Source organism: Triturus cristatus, chromosome 3_1 (genome assembly GCF_964204655.1).
Source record: "Triturus cristatus chromosome 3_1, aTriCri1.1, whole genome shotgun sequence".
NCBI classification, from domain to species: domain Eukaryota; kingdom Metazoa; phylum Chordata; class Amphibia; order Caudata; family Salamandridae; genus Triturus; species Triturus cristatus.
The window spans coordinates 851,594,253-851,618,011 of NC_140583.1; the positions used below are offsets into that span (position 1 = coordinate 851,594,253).

General features: G+C 44.2%; 1 protein-coding gene across 4 annotated transcripts in view; it reads left to right on the forward strand.

Annotated features, from left to right (window-relative positions):
• The window catches only part of SP3 (Sp3 transcription factor), a 177,312-nt gene that overhangs the window by 139,211 nt on the left and 14,342 nt on the right, over positions 1 to 23,759 (forward strand). For all 4 annotated transcript variants that reach the window (XM_085645274.1, XM_085645272.1, XM_085645271.1 and 1 more), the window contains one exon: positions 16,995 to 17,191. In XM_085645274.1, coding sequence (XP_085501400.1) covers positions 16,995 to 17,191 — 197 coding nt within the window. The remainder of the gene's footprint in view (positions 1 to 16,994; positions 17,192 to 23,759) is intronic.

The following is a 23,759-nucleotide window of genomic DNA, read 5'->3' on the forward strand; positions in this document are numbered from 1 at the left end:
ATGGAGTGTGTTGCTGTAGTCCAAGCGGCTGGTGACCAGGCCTTGAGTGAGGATTCGTCTAGTGTTGACGGGGAGCCATTTGAAGATCTTACGGGCATGCGAAAGGTGAAGAAGCAGGCGGAAGAGACTGTATTAATCTGGCTTTTCATGGTCAGCTTGCTGTCGAGGATGATTCAGAGGTTGCAGGCATGGTCAGTTGATGTGGTGTTCCAGAAGATCAATACTTCAGTCTTGTGCATGTGAGTTTGAGGCAGTTGTCATCCAGTCGGCAATGCTTGTCATGCACTTGCGGAAGTTGGTCATGGTGGAAGGGTCTCCTGACAGCGAAAGGATGAGCTGAGTGTCGCTGGCATAGGATATGATGTTTAAGTGTGTAGGTTCTGACGATGCTGGTTTAGGGGGTCATGTAGGTGTTGAACAGAGTAGGGCTGAGGAGCTAGCCTTGAGGGACGTCATAGATGTCTACCTAAAAGGAGGGAGGCAGATTCTCTGGGTTATGCTGGTGAGGAAGGAAGCTATCCATTTGAGCGAGTCTCCTTGGATTTGAATGTGGTAGAGCCTCTTGATGAGTGTGTGTGATGGGTTACGGTGTTGAATGCTGGTGAGAGGTCGAGGAGAATCTGGGCCGCCGTATCTCCTCGGTCAAGAAGGGTTCTGATATCATCTGTGGCAGTGATCAGGGCAGTCTCTGTGCTGTGGTTAGAGCAGAATCTGGATTGGGAGGAGTCTAGAAGGTTGTTTCTCTCTAGGTGCTCCGTAAGTTTACTTTTTCAAGGACTTTGGCGGGAAAAGAGAGCAGGGAAAAGGGACGATAGTTCTCGAGTTCGCTGGGGTAGGTGGAAGTTTTCTTGAGAAGGGGTTTGACTTCTGCGTGTTTCATCATTTGGGGAAGGTGGTCTTGGTTATAGATTCGTTGAAGATGATGGTGAGTTAGTTGCTGATTATCTTGCTCCTGAGGTTGAAGATGTGGTGTTGAAAGAGGTCTGTGGGTGCACCAGAGTGGACAGAGTTCATGATGGCTGTGGTTTTGTTGGTGGTGAGCTGATTCCAGGTGGTGAGCATGTGATCGGGGTTCATGTCTGCTGGAGCGAAGAGGCTGAGGGTGCCGGCGGTGGTGGATTGGGGTTCGTAGTTTTCGTAGATAGTAAGGATCTTGACCAAAACGTCAATGATTATTCCACATTGGCCACTAAATCTGTTCACGATTCCTCCTTCATTATGAATTCTAAGTTTTTGATGGGCACTTTACCTGTGGCCAAGTGAAAGTTTTACTCACTGATGACACTTGGATATGTAGGGACTTTGAATAAAATTGTGTGGCAGACATCAGTGTATCTTTGTTCTGACCATGTGTACACATACACCTCGCATGTTTCTACTTTGAGATTGAAAAGGTGTTATCGAAATAAATTCATGTTTTTTGTTGCTTTGTACAGAGTATGTCTAAATTTACATGTATTTATTCGCTTGATAATTTCTGTTGAATAAGCTGGACTTGTAAGATGCACACCTTCCTGTATTTAGTCTTGTTGTTTCCTGAATTATTCCTATGAGAGCTCCTTTTAGCAGTTGCACTTTCATACATTATGCACACAGGCTTGTGGGCAACAAGGCAATCCTAGGAGTGACACAAATAATGATTAATAATAGCTTTTTGTACATGTCAAAAACTTGTTCTTTTGACATGATTTAGGCTGTAGTCGGTGATGGTAGGTCTGAGGACAGTTTTCTTAGTCATGCATTTTTCTGGTGTAAATGACCTTTGCAGCCCGTGGTGACTTAACATTTGTATTATGGATATCACCAATTACCACTGCGTGGGAAGTTGAAATACCTTTTCCACACAGGTCTGGGTGTGTTGTCTTTCCTTTGAGCTTATGTGGAAAGTGTTTCCAAGTCATGTTTGATGTCTACTGGGATCCGGTTATCATTATTGGATACAATGCTTGGCGGTGTGGTGGATGAGGATGTGTTAGAGAAATGCAAATTTTTATAGGTTGTGGTGTGCTGGCAGCTATGATTAGTTCTGTAGGTCCCCTTATTGTATGTTTTTAATTTGTATGTTGTCAACCTGATTGTCTATGTTGGCTCTGGCATGAGATTGTCGACTCTGAGATCCTGGTGATCTGGCGGTGGAAATGGGTGCAGAGCAAGAGGGAGGCTGAATCCGAGATCTGCTGAAATAGACTGCTGCAGTTCTTCTTTCTGGGGTTGCCCATATAGACTGTATTACTGTCCTTCTTATTAAGATTGCCATTATGAGACTTCAAGTAAGATTCAGCGAGATGCACTGTTATCATCCTTTTTGTCATTGTAAGATGCTTGTGCTCAGCGTAATGGATTATTTTGGACTTGGAGGAGGGTGGGCTACCAGTGTGTAGCAGATCTCTTTGATCTTTTCAGCCCATCTGGTTAGTATGGAGTGGTTAGTTGAATGGGCTGGTATATCCTGTAATAGTGTCTCCTATTTGCCATTAAGGTTCCTGAAGTCCTTTCATGTATTATATGCCTGTCCCTTTGAATGGGGATCAGATAGTAAAATGGAGTATGATATAATATGGTGAATCATATTATATTCAAGTTCGATTGGGAGGATCGAGTTGCTGTCGCCCATCTTGGGATTAGAGGTAGAAGATGGACTGCTATTGTTTACTATGCTGTATGTGGGGAGAGGGCTGCGGTTAGTCCTTCATCTCATACGGCAGGTTAAGCAGCTTCAGGTCCTGATTGGTAGTGGTACTTCTGATATTTAGTTGAGTGACATAACTTATTGTTTGGATGGCATAGTTCATTTCCATCTTTATGTCAAGGTCATTACAAGACTGTTTGGTGTCTATCCCCAATTTTGTTAGGATGTCTGTCTTGTTGGCATGAGTGCTGATAGGGATTGTTCCTTAGCTGTGGATTGTAGTTCTCCTAATAGAGATTTCCATCCTAGGTTCTATCACAAGGTCAGAGGCTGGGGAAATTAGATTAGGACAATGTTTTCATCTCAACTTAAAGTGCTCTTGGATGCTTCAAATCTCAGCTGGTATAAGTTCCAGAGTTTGGTGGGTTGTACCAAGAAAGCTTATCCTTATATTGATTTGTTATTGTAAGACGTTCTGACTATCGAGTGCTGGCCTGGAGTGCAGAGTCTACTTTAATTTGTGTTGCTGAAACTAAATTAGGTATAGTGATCCTTTTCTTTGGTAGGCTTTGTAGACAATGTGCGATGCCTTTAATATTAATAAGCCAGCTATATGTATCCAGCAGAGTTTTTCCAGGACTGGGCTTGTGCTCTCTGGGGTGAGGGGTGGAGAAGTAGTCTAAATGCAGCATGTTGGATTTATTGTATTGTACATAATTTGAAATGTGGGCGCCAAAGTATACTCAATTGGCATAGTTGAGCTTGGTGTGCACAAGTGTGAGAATAGCTTGTAGTTTGTATTGGTATTCAAGATGTGGTGAAAATGTGTTCCAGTGTTTTCAATGTATAGAAGGTGCTCCTCTTGACCGCATTTCATGTATCTGGGATACAACTGAGTCCATTGTTACCCTTAGGTGTCTTTCTTTGCTTGATAAAGTTTGTGCCATTGTCTTTCTGCTCTGTCTTTGGAGTGTGGAGCTTTCGGTGACTAATCCCCCATCATCCACTCTTGACTTATTTAGGTCTTCTGGTGCATTCCTTTTTAGATTGATTTAAGTTTTATCTGCATAGATGTAACCGGTAAGGTTGATCGATCTGATCCAGTCCAGTAAGGAAGTTATGTAGCTGTTCCATATGCGAGGAAAGAGCTGCCGCTGAGGGGTGCTACAACATAGTGTGTGGTTGCAGATATGAAAGGTAATAAGAATACCAAGCTGTATCTGTTTTTGTGGTGGGGAAATCAATTTTAGAGCATTTTCACCTATTCAGAGATGACTTAGCCCGAGTAGCACAATCTTGTGGCAAAAAAGTGCAACTGCGCTAATAGTCCAGAATCAGTGGGATGCCTGCTCTGTGTGTACAGTGAGTTTTTAGGTTATCACATATAGAAGTAATGGTGGATTGTGCATCTACCTGGTCTGAATCTTGATTATTGATCTATTTGTGGTTTTGCTCAGTAAAACTAGAGAGTTGAAGAAAACTGATCTTTTAAATAGTTTACATAGGAATGGGCATATTATATATTGGTCTGTTGTTTGCTGGGTTCCATGGGTGGAGGTTCTTTTTGAGGTTTTCAACTTTGGTGGAAAAAATCTTAGTTCCAAAAACTTTTTGGTAAGCTTTTAGCTACTTCCACTGCACGGTTGTGGAAAGGATGTCTTTGAAGATTGTTTTGGGGTAGGCGATCCTGGTCTGAAGGGAGCCATAATTGTCTGCTCCTGGTAATAGTATAGTAGAATTCTTTCACAGAGAGGCCGTTGAATATGGTTAGAGATAAATGTTGGGAGAATCCATGTCAACTATGGTTGTGTCATGTGTGAGGAAAAATATAGTTTTTCTCCTTAAAGTATTCCGTAATTTCATTTATTGAAATTTGTTCCATGGAGGTTGTATGGCAGAAGGCTTGATATTGGAGAATCTGTTTTATGTGGAGTTCCTTTGATAGGTAGCCTCCATCAGTTATTGGTGTGGAGTAGTGCTTTATTTATGATTGTGACTGCTGCTTTGGAGGTGTTTTATAGGAGGGCAGAACGTTGGTGGTGCAGTTAATTTTCATTCCTTGATTTCCTCCGTTTGCATGCAAGATGTGGAGCTCTTGATTGATATAATAAAGCAATGTGTATTTCTTCTTGAGTTTAACCATGGTTGTGGTCTTTAGCGTAATCTGGTTGCCCATTGTAGTAGAGATCCACTTTATGGGGAGGGGAACATATTGTGAAATCTCCTATTGATTGCATTTCTTAGAAGGTGAAAGTGCAGTGTTTGGAGTGACAGTTTTTTTCCATTATTTGTGTGTGGAGCTGTTTGTGATCGTTGGTATCTGAAGGTTTTTTTTTTATACATCATATGTTGATCCTGAATGGTAATGTGATTGCTCCAGATGATTGAGGAGTTGTCAGTTACAGAGGCATGTTCCAGGGTTGAAAATGATGTCCAGTAGATGACTGGAGAAATGAGTTGAACCTGATATTATTTATTGAACGTTGAAGGACTCAAGATTTAATGTGATGGGCGTGGTGGTTGTTACATCCTTGTCTTTTAGGATGTATAGGTTGCAGTGATTTTGTAAAGTCTTGCTATTGAAGTCTAGTATAGGGCCCTTAAATTTTCCATTGCTGAGCGGTCCGTAGATCAAGGAGAAGAAATGGGTAGAAGTTGGATTGGGGTGACCTATTACCAGCAAGGATTCTGTCACTTGTGGTGAAGTCTTTGATGTGGTATATTTTTATAGATTTCTTATGGATAACTGGTAGATCTCCTCCAGTCTTGCTGAAGTATATTGAGTTGATTCCATATTCAAGTGAAACGGTTTCTTGACATCAGATCGTTGAGTCCTCACTCTGAGACATATTTCCATGATGAAAGTGAAATATGGTGCTGCTTCTGAAAGTGGATCAAAGATCTTGTTCTTGAATCTCTTATTGAAGAGCAGGCAAGTTAGCCGACAGATCTGCCCTCTTGTCACAGGACCTTGTATAGAAGCCATAGAGAGGACATGGGTGATGTAGTTGAGGATCAGATAGGTTTTCTGACTGGCGGATTAGAGAGCAGATATTTGGGTTAGAGAGGCCTGGTGCTATGGTAGTAAATACGGCTCTTGCGACGAGGGGGCACTGGGTGTGCTGAAGCCGCAGGGTTGCAAGGGGTGAGTCTCGTTGGGAATAGTGCAGTGAAGTGTTCACTCTTTTTCTTAATCTTTAGCTTCCTCATGACATTGTGGGGCCTGCTATATGAGTAAAGCTCTTACTGTGACTGGGTTGTCCTTGGGTATGTTGGGAGATTTAGTTATAGGTGGTTGGATTTGTTGCAATTGTAGGTAGATTAGGAGCCTGGGTGTTGGTGTGAAGACTTAAAGTCTAGGCGAGGTAGTGGATGATCAAATTCAGGGGAGGCTGTTCACATCCTGTGGAACTTGAAAGTGGGTTGATCCAAGTGCTGCTGGCATCTGACTAAAGAGTTGTTCTATTGGTTGGCTTTATCAAGGGTGATAACCCTCTACAGACCCATTCAGTGAGCTGTAATCAGAAGTGTTAATTCCTTTTTGACGTTTTTTATAGTAGTAAATTTGGTGAAAAAGTACTGGTGGTGGTTCATCGACCGTGATTTAGAAGAAATCTTGTAATTGTGTTTTCATGAATTTAACGCGATGAAAGGCAATTTGGGTTGTATTTCTGCTAATGCTTGAATGAGTCCAATCACCAGTACAACTAAAAGTAGAAGTGGTTCGGCGGATGGAGAGTAACTTTTCTTAAATATGATTCTATGTCAGGACCGGAGGCGAGGATTATGCTATTCTTTCTTCACTTTATTGAATAGCAGCCATTTGTAGTCAATCAAAACAAACTACTATTCCTATGAACCATAGGAAATAACAACAAAAACAATAGAGTATCAGTCTAGAGTGTCCATGCTCTGCACCAATCACAGGCTCCCAATGTGTTGGTAGTCCCCTGTCTCTGCCCATTCCTTCTCTTTCTTCGCCGCTTGCAGCCAAGATAAGTCCAACCTTTCTCTACTTGTTTGTGATATAGTTTAACCTGTATTACTGTTATAGTCCTGTTTTGCAGCACGTAGTGCTTTACGTATCGCGCTGTTACTGTGCTTGGTTTTATTGCCCTTATGCGCGTAGCGTTTTCATTTCCGTTTACCTCACGGCGGTGTACAGGCAGCGCGCGTGTCAGGAATTGCGTGCTCGCCGTGTGTGTAAACTTTGTTTTCCCTTTCAGCGTTTCTATTCTTGTGAGTCTGCCGCTACTCGGTGGCTCACGTTCGGCCGTGGACGCGTCTGAGCTCCCTAGCAGCCGCGTTCTTTGGTGCCTGCGCTGAGTGCGCTACCTCGTTAGAGGGCGCTTGAGTCACGCGCTGGACGCGGCGTGCGTGCTCCGCGCATTCCGACATAGCGTCTGGATCCGGAGCACCGCTGCCGCGCGAGCCTGGTTTGGTCCTTGCCTGCTGAGACACCCCTGACCTGGGTCTGTTTGTGTATCTGGGTAATTATCCCTGTGTCTTCCGCTGGGGAATCATTCCAGAGCTGCTGTTGTGGATTACACCCCCTGAACGCCTGTAATTACAGGTCGGTACCTGCCGTTAAGCAGTTGACAGCATTCTTGCTGCTTACTTGGGGGTCCTTAGTTTCTAGGCCAAAAACGCTCCTCTTTGGGGAGTCAGTATCGCAGACAGTGTCTGCTGGGGACCCGTTTTTGTTGCAGGCTGCCCTTTCAATCGGTTGGCACCAGGGCTGTTGATGTCCAGGGCTTAGCCCTTTTTGTGATTGTGTGCATTGCCCGCATTTATTAGACTGTCACCCAGCCCCCCTTATTGTCTGGGTGTCCTCACCTGATTCCTGTTCATCTTCCCCTGGTGCTTAGTGGTTCACCATGGCGGAATTCCAGGATGAAGTTTGAGGATGACCAGTGGGAGCAAGACCCCCTTGCAGCCCTTCAATAGGACGATGATTTCTATGATGCTGTAGATGCATCCATCCTCAAAGCGGTGGAGCAGGCTATGACACCCCTTGAACAGAGGTTGGTTCGTAAAATAGATCAAGCCTGCGATCGCCTGGCTAGAGCTTCTCAAGGACTTTCTACCGCCCTTCCGTCTTCTGTTCCTCTGGCGGACTCTCAACCACCGGCAAAGCGTGTCAAACCCGCTGGCCTAGACACCAATGCCTTTGACCGCATCAAGCAGGCGTTTCTTGCCAGTACTGCCCCACAACCGGCCTCTCCCAATACCGCTTCGACGCCCCCGGTTCCTGTTGGGGATGATGACCAGGGCGATGATGATGATGCAGCTGGCCCCTCGCGGCCTTGGGGCCCTTCTCGCTCAGACCCTTCCTCGGACGGGCAGAGTCTCTGTGCGGATATGTTGGATCCTGATGATGTTCTTCATCCGTGTTCCTCCGACTGGGCCCCCTCGGACAATGTCGCCCAATATGTGGCTAGTCTTATTCGCCGCCCACTTGAACCCACAACTCAAAACTGTCTTAGGGCAGAATGTCCTCGCCCCTGCCTGGAGGGGAAGGTGGCCGCCACGCCAGACATCGACCCGAGAATGGCCACCTTCCTTCAGAAGTTTATCAAAGATCCTAAAAAGGGCATCGACAGGTCCTGGCGGGCTTGCCAGGGCAAGCTCCTTGATATCCTGGGCCCAGCTACTAAGTTCCTAGACATGGCGGAGGAGGTTCCCTCATTTCTCCTGAACATCTGTCCTCGTGGGCTCAGCGTGTGGTGGTGTTCCTGGGCAATGCAAACTGTGCTATTTCCACGGAACGGCGCCGGTCCCTTTTGATTAAAGTAGACCCAAAGATGGGGGATCTGGCCGACTCGGAGGCAGGCGCTGTGGCCCAGGGAGGCCTCTTTGGCGAACCCTTTATAAAAGAGTTGGGACGGTTTATTAATACCTTTACCTCCCTGGACCGGGCGCAGTCCTCTATCAGAAAGGTGTTTCGCCCTCGGGTTTTCCGAGGGGCCGGACGAGGAAGGGGCCGCTCGTCCGGCCATCCCAATCAACACAGGGGACAAGGCTCCGGTAACGGGCAGTACCAAGACCAGGCCCCCTTCGGCAACTTTTACCCCACCCGAGGCTGAGGAGGCAGTGGAGGTGGCATCTCCAGTTCTTCCAGTGAGTGTTCTCCCTTCTTCCCTTCTAAAAGTGGGGGCCGTCTGGCGCGTTTTTTCCCAACCTGGATTTCCATCACCGGGGACGCCTGGATCCTGCAGATGGTGCAGGGTTTCCGCATAGAGTTTCTCGGAACTTCTTCGCAACCAGTGCCTCCCCATCCGCTCTGTTTTTCCGTCAAAGACTCTGTGTTAGTCGATCAAGAAGTGCAGTTTCTCCTGGACAAAGGGGTTATTGCTCTAACCTCGCCTCACCCCCATGGTTTTATCAGCAATCTCTTTTTAGTGGACAAACCAGACTGGGGGAAAGCGCCCGGTTATAAATCTGCATGAGTTCAACGAGTTCTTAGTCTATCGCCACTTCAAGATGGAGGGCATCCATCTGCTGCGCGATGTTCTTCGCCCCAACGATTGGATGGCACGTCTCGACCTCAAGGACGCCTACCTAACGATTCCGGTTTTCCAGCCTCATCGTTGGTTTCTGCAGTTCTCCTGGAGGGGCAAGACTTACGAGTTCACCACTCTGCCCTTCAGCCTGTCCTCTGCTCATTGGTGCTTCACCAAGGTCCTTTGGCCGGTGATCGAACGTCTGCAGACGTCGGGCATGAGACTCATCGTCTACCTAGATGACATTCTTTTGATGGCTCAGCATCCTCGGACACTCTCGCGGCACTTGCTGTCGACCTCCTTCAGAGCCTTGGGTTTGTCATCAACGAGGCCAAGTCTACCCTGGTCCCGTCTCAGTTCTTTTTCTCGGCTTTACGATAGACTCCGTGGAGTCCACCCTCAGCCTTCCCTCGCGCAAGATGACAAATTCGTCACGAAATTCGGAGGTCTTTATCCCAGTCTCAGATCTCTCTGACAGCTCGCTTGCGTTATCGGTCTACTGTCTGCCTACATTCAGGCAATTTTTCCGGGCCCTCTTCATTACAGAGCCCTTCAGCGTCTCAAGGCGGCGCACCTGCGCAAAGGCCTTTCTTATTCCCACAGGCTGGCTCTCTCAGTGGATGCCAGAGAGGAGCTCCAGTGGTGGCTTTTGCACATGGAGGCGTGGAATGGACGAGCCATTTTCGGGTCCACCCCAGATATGGTTATAGAGTTCGACGTGAGCAGGTCCGGCTAGGGCACGCGGTGCGGCGACTTCGCCACAGGAGGTGTGTGGTCTCCGTTGGGAGCAGAAATTACACATCAATTGTTTGGAGCGTTTGGCGGGCTCGTTCGTGATCCAGTGCTGGACCAAGGACTCGATCCAGTCCTGTGTCCTCCTCAGGATGGACAATTGGTCGGCGGTCCGGTACATCAATCATCTAGGTGGCGCGTGCTCAAACGCTCTCTCCGATCTGGCAGCACATTTTTGGCTGTACTGCCTGGATCACTGGGTCTCGGTCACAGCGGATTACCTTCCGGGCCAGGACAACTGGGTGGCGGACTTCCAGTCGTGGCATTTCCATGACGGGAGTCTCTGGAAACCTCACCCAGGATTTTTTGCAGACCTCCAGAGCCTCTGGGGGCCCTTTTCGGTGGACCTTTTTGCCACCCGTCTGGATCACCAGCTTCCCCGGTTCTTCAGTTGGAGGCCAGACGCCCTGGCGAAGAGGTCGGACACGTTCCAACAGAATTGGGGGGAGGAAGCGGGTTACGCCTTACCCCCGTTTGCCATGATCACGCGAGTGACAGCCCAGATGAGGCGCCAGAAAGCGGATGTGGTGCTCATCTCGCCGATTTGGAGATCGCAAGTCTGGTTTCCAGTACTGCTGGAACTTTCTTGGGATTTTCCAATCCCACTCCCCCTGTTTCCGACTCTTCTCCTTGATCCGACAGGGAATCCTCATCCTCTCATCGGACAGGGGTCTCTGACCCTCGTGGCATGGCAGATTACAGGGGACGATGGGCGGTCACGGGCCTTTCGGAACCCGCTGCGGCGTTCATGGCTAGAGCCTGGGCTGACAGTAACGTCAAAAGATACCGATCCTCCTGGGGTCGGTGGTGTCAGTGTGTGTGACGGAGTGTCAATCCCGTGGCAGCGGATGTGTTCTCCAACTTTAAATTTTTTGGCCTCTCTAGCGGAAGAGGGTTTGGCCTATCGGACATCAATACCTTTCGCTCCGCTATTTCTGCTGGGCATGCCATGGTTGATGGCTCACCGGTCGGGGAACACCCCTTGGTCTGTCGTTTGCTCCGTTGCATCCGTCTGTCATTGCCCCCTGAGCCTCGTTACTCCCAACTATGGGATGTGAATAGGGTGTTGAATTTGCTGCTTTCCTGGCAGCCGACTAGGTTCCTTTATAGGAAGGAGCTTTCCGTGAAATTGGCTATGTTGCTTTGTCTGATCTCTTGCAGACGGGTCTCGGATGTTAGAGCCCTGGATGTCTCGGGTAGAATCTTTTCCCCTACTGGGGTTACTTTTACTATCCATAGGCGCACTAAGTGTGGAACGAAGTCCATCTCGTATCCTGCATTTCCGGATTCCCCTAAACTGTGTGTGATTGCTTGCCTCAAGGCATGTGAGGAGATGTCGGAGGTGTTCCGCCCTCCGGGGGAATGCCAGTTGCTCATTTCTTTCAAGATGCCTCATAAGGCTGTGTCTTCCCCCCACAATTGCTCGCTGGGTAAGGTGGGTGATGCACGAAGCCGGGATCAACTTGCGTGCGTGTGGAGCACATTCTACGAGAGGGGCGATGGCCTCCAAAGCATTTACCCTGGGAGCTCGTCTAGAAGACATTCTGAACGCAGCAGATTGGTCTTCAGGCTCTACCTTTAAGCGGTTTTATTTAAAACTAGTTATCGATATGCTCACTTGGTGGTGAGTAAGCTTTAAATGAGCATAATCCTCGCCTCCGGTCCTGACATAGAATGAAATATTTCCTTGCTATCGTAACGGAGAGTTTATTAAGGACTCGGAGGCGAGGATTATCCCACCCAGGGTACAAGTTCCTTGCTGCTTTCCCTCCCTCGTATTGGAGTAAGTAAAGTTTGGTTTCTTTATCTGCTTGGTTTGACAGTTTGGTTGCTTGTTTTAAAACGCTTCGTTTCACAGAAATAATCCTTAGCCCTTACTGTCGCTGATGTTATGCGTTTAATCCTTGCAGGAGATTCCAACAAATAAGATTCTTGAGGTGTCCGGTGGCTGACCGGGCGACGAAAGAGGAGGAATGGGCAGAGACCGGGGACTACCGACACATTGAGAGCCTGTGATTGGTGCAGAGCATGGACACTCTAGTCTGAGACTCTCTATTGTTTTTGTTGTTATTCCCTATGGTTCATGGGAATATTAATTTGTTTTGATTGACAATAAATGGCTGCTATTCAATAAAGTGAAAAAAGAAAAGCATAATCCTCGCCTCTGAGTCCTTAATAGAATTGAAACTTTCCGTTACAATAGTTAGGAAATGTTTCATTCTCCAACATGACCCAGTGAGGCTTCTGAGGGCTGAGTTGGTCGCCTGAATTTGCCCAAGGACTAAATAGCCTAGTAAGCCTTCTGAGGGCTTAGTTTCATGGTCTTCTGAATTTGCCTAAGGACGGGGGTAGTAGGCTAGTTGCAAGGTCGAAATTGAGCAATATAACTTAATGAAATAATTGGAAGAGCTTCTGTTTTTATGTACTAAAAATGCTGAATATTCAACTAGAAGTGCCATTATTGACTTTTAAACGAGTTTGGACAGCTCGGGCCTCCCAACTTATTTCCAGCTCAGTGCACCTGTGACAATCTGTAGGTACTAAAAGAAGTTAGATCATAGCTTGATTTTCACACCACCAGTGGCCTGGGATTTTCTGAAGGGTCTGCTGTGTACATTTCAAACGATCCGTGCTCTGTCCCTATTATGTCTGGCTGTTTATATTAGAACCCAGTACACTTGGTGGCCAGACATTAAGGGAAAAAAAGGATACTTCCTTCGTGGTGGCCATCGTCTCAGCAAGATAAAGAGAGAAATCGTATTCTATTAAAGGGCAAAGACTGAATTTGCCAGAGATAAGGTGTTGCAAGGACTTAAAGCTCACATGATGCCAGTTCCTTTTGAATCAGTCATTTTTATGATTTTCCTTCAGCAACCAGTCTGCAGTTCTTATATACCCCGGATATGACACATGGGCTGAATTTTGACATTTATTCACCTAGGTGGTATCCCTCAACCCACTACTCAACTATCCTATCATGTGGACGAGCTGTTGACCATGTCAGATGGTTAATAGACAGCATCATGTTAGCATACCAGAAAGCCTTCAGAGTTCCAGGGACTGATGACTGCATATAAGAGAAACTATTTCTGCAGATTTTATTGGGAACACTCCATTCATAATCTTCATAGATGCCTCCATGTCGTCAGCCCTACTGCACTCCTTAATTTCCTTGTCAATGATGCATATCATGTTGACAAGTGTTTCCTCAACTCTGTTGACTACGGCCCTTATTACACATAAGGCATGCTATTGAGGCCAGAATTTAAATTCGAACTTGCCAAAGACGATCATCTCGTTGGAATACCTCTCCGTCGTCGCTGACGCTCATCGAGGACATCCTCTATAGTGGTCATCGTTCACGACGGTTGGCTGTGTCGTTGACGGGAGTAACTCGATTTGTCCTTCATGACAACAGCTCATCGACGGTGGTCTGACGCCAGCTGTCGGCGGGCGGTGGTTGACGGCCTTGTTGACACCATAACGTATACAGTGGTAGCAATGTTTTTTTTCCTCACAAGGTGAAGCTAGTCACACCTTATTGGATGTATTATTAAAGGATATCTACCAATCTCCATAGCTTCTAAGTGTATTTGAGGCATGATATGGAGGAACACCTAATAAAGAGGCATGTCTATAACCTTCATTGTATACATTTTAAGGAGCATTCTCCTCTGCAATATGCTGGTACATAATAAAGGTCCTGAAGGCTACTGGCTATCTACCAACTATCCCACCCACACCGGGTCCATGCTGGACTGTCCTCAAACAAGGTCCGTACCTTTCTAAGCAACATCATTATGCGCCTCTTCTGAATTGCTTTGTTTGGGGAGAAGGTGTGACAGTACTTTGGAAACTAGCAAGAATTGCGACTGCAAATAGTTACAACTGACTGCAGTTTTTTTCTATAGAGTCACCCTACATCGCAATATTTACTTACCTAAGCAGTCATCACCATAGAATTCCCCGACACTTGACAGCACCAGATGATTGGTATGTCACCTGGGCAATGTCGTAAAGGTTCTCCTTGATTGGGGCTATTTCATCTTCGGTTCTATTTCAGTTTCCAATTTGGGTCCTACTGACCATCTATTGTCATAGGATATGGATGCGTTAATAATTCAACTTTAGGCAATTATGGGTTAATATCTATTGGACAATACTGCAATCCTTCGGCTGCCTGGGTCACCCATTTACAAATGACACCTGGACAATGCTTCCCTGACCATGCTCGGTTTCCACAGTAACGGGCACGGCTGCATCACTTGGATTAAAACTCTTGGTTCTCTAATCCTGTACACTTGGGGATGTCTCTATACGGTTCTAGCTGCACATTTTTTCGTGACTTGCAAATCCTCTACAATGCAGGAAACTATACATATTAGCAGATTGAACTTTCAACATCCATGGTCTTTTAAACAGTGCAGGGTTTACGACATAGCTAAACTTGCACGACGCCCATGTCCACATTATCGCACATTCTCCAGTTGTATGATGTCGGTACCAGCTACCCTCTCACAGTACGGTATCATATCTTTCACAATCGTGGATGATGTGCTGCTAAACCTTCAGCACAGCCTAAAATATTAGAGGTCACAAATATTACCCTGCATTTCTTTCTATAAACAGGGTCTACCTGTATATGTTCGGCTGTCAGTCAATGTTCCAAAATACTGGCAGCATCTGTATAGAACACTGAGAGGATGGACGGAATGCTGAACATTATCAAACATTTTCCCCACCCACAGATTAGGGTTTAATCCATCGTCCTTTTGCTCGCCACGTAGTTCCAGTTTAGACCCAGCCATATGTAAATCAGCATTCACTATGCTCCCCATGGGAATAGTCCACCTTCACCTGGCTGGACAGGTCCTCCCTGACAGAATACTAACCTACTGGGACCGGTTTTGGTGTTTTGGGGTATCACCACGCTTCAGCCAGTCTAGCTTGTAAGTGTAAGTCTTTTTCTGAAGTCTGCCATCAAGGAGACTTTAGGGAGTTGGAGGGGAAGTTTGTTCCATGCCTTGGCAACAATGTAGGGACATCTATAACATCGCTTCTATATCTTTTTTCAAAAAAGTGTTCGATCAGGCACCGCTTCTCAGAATTCCTAAAGCTGTGAAGCTAGCCGGTAAGCCCCAAAATATCTCCTCACCCTAACGGGTCTAACCTGTGGGATTGTTCAGCACATGCTTTCGGTAGGGCTAAGAGCTCCTGCCATAATGGAAACTGGATCCGTCAGAACTATACAGACTATTTTCACTTGGGTAAATCACCACAACATCTCTTTCTACGCTCAAAACAATAACAACCAGTTTTATATCAAGGCTTACCAGCCTCCCCGGTCGTAGAAAAGTAAAATTTTCTTCAGATAATCCTGATTCTTGCTTATTTTCTCTCTCTCTCTTTCTCTCTCTCTTTTTCTCTCTCTCTTTCTCCCTCATTCTCTTTCTCTTTCTTTCTCTTTTTCGCTCTTTCTTTTTCTCTCTTTCTCTCTCTTTGACAGATGTTTTTCTGCAACCATTCAATTTCTCCTCTCCATCACTGCAGTGTTCTGACATTAGCGTGCTATTGCACACTATGCAAACCCGGTTTACAGCCTGGCTAACCTTGTTTTCACATGGTCCTTTGGATAGGATCTGCCACACTGCAAAGTGAAAGAGCTCTCGCATGGCTACAGATTTAAATCATCGCACTGTAGTAGTACAAGCTATAGCAGGTGGGTTAAGGCATCTGTTCCTATAAGGTGAGCCTCTATTTCTAAGGTATTTATGAACAAGGTTACTTGTAGCATTTTCAACATTTAAATAATTCTAGTATCGAAAGCATACTACTGTTGTTAGCTGTATAGTATTATATTCACACGTGGTGTCAAATATACATATATTTCCATGTACTTTTATAACCTTGTTTTACTAATGGTTCCTTATATGTAAATATTAAGGAAATAAATACTTGCAATTTCTTTCTATAGCAATGGTTCTTTATGTTCATATGTATATTCGTGTGTGTACATACATATATATATGTGTGTATATCATTTTGTAGGTATATATCCATTTGTGTGTGTGTATGTATATATATATATATATATATATATATATATATATATACCGATTCAGGCAGACTTTAAGTCTTATCTAGCAGAATGATGTATTGTTTTTACCCACCATCCTCTAAGGGTACTTAACTTACCTACAACACTGCTAGCTGTTCTGATTCAAGCATGTGAATCTATAAAAGATCTAATACTGGATAAGAAAATAGTTACTTATCTGTAACTGCAGTTATCCAGTTTGGGTATCTTTCATAGATTCGCATGCCACCCACCCTCCTCCCCTAAAATGCTCCCCTTATAGCTCGGAATTATTTATTCCCACTTGTGCTAGGGATTCAGCCTCTTTTGGGAGTGTTCTAGAGGGTGCTTTCTCCTGATTGGTTATAGTTTAAGTTTGGCCCTTTTGTAAATAAGGACATAGGCTATTAAAGTGACTTTGCAATGCCATTTTGGCCTATGTTACTATATTATACTGCATTACTATGGTATCGTGGGACTCCCACTTCGACGGGTAATGATTCAAGGATTTGAATCTGTGAAAGAATCTAATATTGGATAACTGCAGTTACAGCTAAGCAACTTATTTTCTTACTTAACTTGTATATGTTGTTCTTCATTGTCTTTTATAGATTGACTTGCAACACACCATAGCTCTATGTGGAGATGTAACAAATGAAAGAATCTATGTAACATGTTCAGAATCGTTTCATAAATGTTTTAGCGTTATTTAAAAGACAAGGTCTGTTCTATGTTTTACTGAAGATTTCCTGCCTGGCTTGGGATACTAAATGGCATGCAAATTTATGAAAAAGATTCTAAAATGAAATATATTAATATAGGGCACTGTAGAGTGCAGCCTTGTCACATAATTTGACGATATCAGAAATATTTTATTTTAGAAAATACCTTGAGATTTGTGGCAATTCTTTTGACACTGATTTGTGTTACACTTGAATGCGTTTTTAGGACCATATCACAGTCTAATGTAATTGTTTTGTCTGCAACTCTTTAGAGGCACTAATTTAGGAAAAAAGAAACAGCATGTCTGCCACATCCCTGGGTGCGGTAAAGTTTATGGGAAAACATCGCACTTGAGAGCTCATCTCCGCTGGCATTCAGGAGAGCGTCCTTTTGTATGTACATGGATGTTCTGTGGTAAAAGATTCACCCGCAGTGATGAGTTACAGAGACATAGACGAACTCATACAGGTTTGCATATTTTTTTTCTTCTTTTATGCAGTTTCATTGTGAACATGCTGTAATTTGTGGGTAGATTAAAGTATTTTTTTCTTTGGTGACACGTGTGTTCTAATCTCTATCGATTTGCAGCACATCAATTGGAGGGCATCAAAATTCTAGTGTCATATGTCAACTAGTTCTTCCTGACCTCATTTTTATGGACAAGCATCTTATGCTACGTGCATCATCTTTGTCATTTGTGTAGTGTATTCTTAGTCGGTTCTGCATTCTATGAAAGTACTAGTTGCAAAGATGCTGCAGTAGAGAACAAGCAAGACAACCGCATTAAGGTATTTTTTCTTAATACAAACAATAAGGGTTCCCATGGATCTGCTCAGCGCAACACTTCTTTTCTTTTTGGAGGTTGATTCAGTCCTCACATGATTATAAATCATTTCAAAACAGCTCAGAGCCGAAAGGATCCAATCAATACCTTCATTTATGTATATCAATAGTATACAATTAAGATGCTCTATAGAAAGAAAAAGAAAATCAATACTGCGGTACACAAGAGTTGTGATAAAGGTGATGACAAAGTGTCAACTCAAAATTATTTTCAAAAAGTTGGTCGTACTAAACTTTCATAAAAGGACACTATTATGGTTCAGCATTTTCTTCAGTGTATGATAGAAATCCATTTTGTACAGTCCAGGTTTCTTTAGTTTGTTGATGTTTCACCCTATAGGTCGATAATGTTTAAAACCGGGTATTCACCTGGACAGAATGAAAAGATGCACACTTCAGCATGTGGAAATGGATGACACTGTGAATCGAAAGAACGAGAAATACTGCCATCGACTGCTGTGGAATGTATTGTGAAGCAACCAAAATCATGTGGTGTTTACCAGGGGATTGTAAAAAGCATAATTGCTCTGCTTTGTATGTTGGTTGTTTGACTCCTGTCCACATTCCATCAGGACATAAGCAAAAAAGGAATTCAACAACCAAATGAACCAAAAGCCATAAATGAAGCCACCAACCGAAGCAGAACGCTGTTCGAGACAATCGAGATCTTCATCAACCCCCTGCCGTACCTACTTTATGGGTCCTAAAGTAGCGTGCTACTTGCCAAAAAAGCTATTCGATGCCTCATCAGGGGTAGTAAGCACTACATAAATGCAATTATAATACAAGAGTGCTGATGAATGTGAGTTCTTCCTGGACCTTCACCGGCATCACAGCCAAATACTTCGCGTGTGGATCCATCGGACCAACACCTGGACATCCGTCCTCAGTGTGCCACACTGAAAGTCCTCTGCTTGAAGTGCAATGCAGTCCTTTGCTACGGACAGCAATCTATTGACTTAATTTTCTTCACTCCACAGAAAAGTGCAATGCCATCAACCTCTTTAGAGAACAAATACAACCGGTCCAACAACACATCGAAGACACCAAGTCTGCTTCATCTGTTCACCCACACATTCCTGCAGAATCCCATAATGGCCATTCTTTAGAGCCACATCTCCCATATCTCTCTGACATACTCCTCTTCCTCAAAGCCACATCTTGGAAAGATGAGCTGTTACCATTGTCCTATATAAAAAGCTTTCTCTCTGGGGAACTCTCTTACCCCTACTTACCATTGTCCGTGCCTCCCTTAAAGTATCTTCCCACTTCCAGAAAAACCTAAATTAGACTCTAATGACCTAACTAACTACCTGCCCAACACTCACTTACCGTTCACTGGTAAGATCATTTGAAAAGTAGTGTATGTTCAACTCGAAGATCAGATTGGTGCTAACCACTTTCCGCATGACTAACAGTATGGCTTCAGATTCCACTGCAGCATGGACACTACTCCTCTACTCATTGTAGACTATGCCCTCTTGACCACAGATGATGATGCCTCCTGTTATTGCCTTTGACACAAACACCTCACCCTCATACAAATGGGACTCACCAGCAATGGCCTTCACTTCTTTTCCTCCACCTTTCCAACTGTCATCTGTTTGTCCATATTGACACCACCTGGTCACAAAAAATCCAATCAAATGTGGAGTCTCCAGTGTTCTACACTGTCTCCTGTCATCTTCAACCTTCATATGGAGCCACTTGGTGCAGTACTCACAAATAACCGCATCAAGATTAGCCAATATGCTAATGATATACAACTCTACTTGAGTCTCCTCTGCATAAAACTTCCAATTCCTCAAACACTACTTGCACATCATTCAGGCCTGGACGTCTAGCGCATACTTGAAGCTCCATCAACCAAAACAGAATTCATGTTATTTGCCAAGAGCAGCAATATGTTAATAGACAGTTTATCCTAATTTATTTTATTATTTACATTTCAAAAAGTTATTTTCAGAATTGCTCTGTGACATAGTAAACTGAATATCTGGATCTTGCATTCAGTCTGTCTCCAGACAGATTACGTAAGGGGAGGTTGTCTGTCCAAATTAGTCGGACAATCATCTGTGTATCTCCTTCGAAAAGTCGAATAGGTTCTGTATTGATTACTTTCACTCTGTATTTAAAGAGGTTCGTAATGGTCCGTGTTTAGTCACCTGTTCTGGGTGGAAGGCCATAACAACACATTTGACCTGATAATCGTACTCCTTCTGAAATTTTAAACTAAAAATGTGAGTGGTATTTCTAGCTGGGACATAAAAACAGTGATAGGCACTAGTGTCAGAAGCTCTCTGTTGTCGATATCCATTGTCACCAATAATTGCGGAGTTGGTTAAAAGGTGCAGTGCACAATACTTTTAATAATGCTCATTCTATACCTCATGTATGCTTTTGTGTTGGTTACAAAGGTTTGATAAAGAAATCAGTGTATGTGTATAATGGTTCAAGGATGGAACCACAAGCAGACCGCATCGGTCTGCCTGATGGATTGTGTAGGTTGTGAATCTTAGGAAGATTGTAGCTAGTGGGCATGCTGGGAAATTTCTTATTGAGATACTCCTAATCATCCTGGCTAAGCCAGCCTGCAGCATGGCTCCTGCAACTTCCATGAATCTATGACTGCTTTCTAAAAGTGGGGTCAAATATGAGTTTACTGTAGTGTGCTTGTTTAGCGAATTTCTGCTTAATCTCTTTATTATAGTCTGAGATGTCCTGGACAACTATGGCACCTCCCTTATCTGCTGGTTTAACAGTCTCTCTTTTGGAGAGCAGTTGAAGCATCCTGTTTCTCTTTCGAGATGCTGAACTTAATATTGCTGATTGTTCAGTACAGACCATACATCCCTCAGTGTCATCCATGCTAGCTTCTAATCAGAGATTGAATGCAAGGAGGGATGATGATAGTGGGGGGTCTGAGACCGGTGGGATCATGCATTCCTTGGTAGGGGTTCTGGTCAAAATATTATTTAAGTCTCACTTTATGGAAAAACTGATGCAATTTCATCTTGATGTTGAGTGAGTCCGGTATATTGGTAGATACGGAAGACAGTCCCTTTCTTAATACAGACTACTCAAATTGAGCCAGTGTGTACTTAGACAAACTAAACATATGTGCCTTAATTATAGGGTTTAGATGGTTGTTTACCATTTGAATTGATGCTAGTGGGTCGGTCTCTCCCAGTGAGATCACCTTGGGTAGTATTAGCCCAGCTTTGCCTGAACCTCTTCCTTGTTCTTTCCCTTTGTTTGTCCCTCTTCTGCCCCTCATTAGAAAAGGAAGCTGATGCGCTAAACCCAGATTGTGGTTTATTGAACAAGGCAGACCCACTAGAAAATGAGGAGTCTGAAAATGTAATAAACCTTTTTCTAGTTAATTTGTGTAAGAACACACTGACTCAATCCGAGTCATCAGTATTAAGTAAGGGACGTCTTTTGTACCTTACAATATAGCTGACTCATTCAATATTAAGATGAAATTGCACTAGTTACCAGCATCCATCACAAAAGCATTCATCCTAGATAGCATGGACATTATTAAAAGTATTGAGGACTGCTCCTCTGAACGAACTCTTCCAATGTCCCCCAGCTGGATGCCCCTAGTACCATTAGATCTATTTTGGACAACACAGAGCTTCCAACACAAGTGCCTACCTCTTTTATAAGTATATGTTAGAAATAGCACCCTTGGAAAAAATGTACATTTCAGAATGAGTGCTATTATCAGATCAAAGGTGCTACGATGGTGGCAGTTTTTGTCCCCGATCTCTTGACTCTCTACATTGACTATTGTAAACACCTTTATGATTACAATGAAAGCAATCGCTACAGAACCAATTTGACTTGCTGAAGGAGGTATATAGACTACTATTGTACTAATTTGGACATGTACCTAGCCACAATTAATAGGCAAGTAGACTAGCTGAATGCAACCACCCTGGACATTGTTTACTAACCTGAACTGGTTAGTAAATGGGGTGTACAATATTTATGCAGTATCAAAACCGTAATAAGGACACAATAGAATGCAAGCAAAATCCCAAACTTATTTAGAAACATAGTGTAAGTTAATAAATAAAATGATATAAAGATGACAAAAATTCAATAAGGGGAACCAGAGATATGAATTTCAACATTTCCAAGCTCAAAATAGTTCCAAAAAGTGTTAGGCGCCGACCACTTCATCTGGTCGTGCTTGACCAGTACCCAAGTGCAACTTAATGCCAACCATGAAGCAGTCCATGTTGGAGAACATAAACTAGGTGCGACCTGTTCGGACAGTTTACCATCAGACTTACACGGAAATGTATGTAAAAAGTGCTCAGCGAGCAAGGCAGCAGGCTTTGGCAGAGGAGGGTGCCACGCTGTTGAATAGTTGTTGAACCCAATTTCGGCACAGCCATTGACTTTTGTTGTATAAGCTTTATTTCGACAGCTCACGTCATAAAGGCTATAAAAACACCATTTTAGATAAAAGAATATAAAATTAGTCAGTTCATACAAAAACATATTACATCAAGTATATACAACCAGTCCGTTCTAATACCCTGCTAAAACCAGGGTACGTTGTGCTAATCAACAGGCAATAGTAGAGCTATCAATAGTACAACATAGTGGAATAAAAATATACATAGGTTACATTCTAAAAAAAAAAGTAGGGAAGGGCACTGGGATGCTTCCTATTATCGTACAGTTTCAGTCAAACCCAGTTTGCAAACCCACCTCAAGGAAGCATTATCAGGAGACTAAAAACAGGAAAGTGCATGTACAAGGTGTATAGTTAAGCCATGAGTTACCATCTTAAGAGCCCTACATCAGCTACACGTGGACCTCATGCTACTGGGGCCTGCCGCATTCCTGTCTGGGACTTCCTTCTTATTAGCCATGCGTGGCTTAAGAACTTTGCCACGCTGCAGGCAAAGAGCGGTCTTGGGTCTGATCGAAGAATACGCAGAGCAACGTGATGCTCTAGTGTGCCCAATTGCCGGAAAATCAGTTTTAACCACTACGCCCTCTGTGTGGAATATGCTTGACACGCGAACATAATGTGGGCAACACTTTCTACCGGAGCCTTACAGCATGGTCAGACCTTAGGGGTTGGGTTGCATGTATGCCAGCTGCCTGTAGTTTCACAGACCGGAAGTGTTCCAAACCTAAAATGGATATAAAAGAGCCTGTCCCGTGGGACCTGAATTATATCTAAAAAAAGCTCTAAATGTCTTTCCTACTTATGAAGATAAGTCTACAGTTAATCTCCCCAAATTTAATTTGCTAGATTCTTGCTGGTCCACCCATTCCCAGTAAAGATGCTTGAGTTCTTCTTTCCTCGGTGAGTCCTGATTATCTCAATGAGCTTGGAGCCCTATGGCTGACATTATTTTCCTAGTGTTAGAAAGCCAACCCACTTTGCTACTCGTCTCTAGCCTGATGACCTCAGATGGGGCTTTCGCATAAGGGAGGAGCTCTGGGGTTCGTCTAATGTGAGCCCAAAAGAGCAACGGCCGAAGCCGTGCTACATCGCCAATAGATCATCTACCCATATCGAGCATAAGGGAAGTGAGTGGAACATATTTGGGCAGCATCAATAGTTCCCTAAGAAATATTTGCTCTGATCTGCAGAGGTCGTGGGTCTTCTCAAATCCCCACAGCTCCGCTCCAGTCAATGCTGTACTAACTGCCTTTGCTTCGTAGACTTGAAGGGCAGGAGCTACCGGTCTACTGTGCAATGAGTGGTGTTCCTTCCCAAGTGATCCTGCTACCCTTTTATGGCTCATCAACATCTTTGTGAGGTGGTGTTTCCAAGACATGATGTTTGTGAGGCAGATACCAAGAAAATCAAAGGTGCTCACTCTTTCCAAGGGTGTTCCTCTAAGCAAAGGGTTGCCTCTTTACGACTTGTGGGGGTTGAATGCCATAAATGTTGTTTTTGAGATTTTCATTACCAACCCTCTTGTTTCACAGAAAAGTTGGAACCTATTCAGAAGACGCTCCATACCTGTTGGGGTCTTTGACACCAACAGGGTGTCGTCTGCGAACAAGAGGGTCGGCACCTTATCCCTCCGCAGGGTCAGTCCAGCTGCTGGATCTTCTTGCAAGAAGCTAACCACTCCATTCATATAGAGGGGAAAAAAGGGTAGGGGCCAGAACACAACCCCGTCGAACTCCCCTGCTGACAGGAATACGGTCC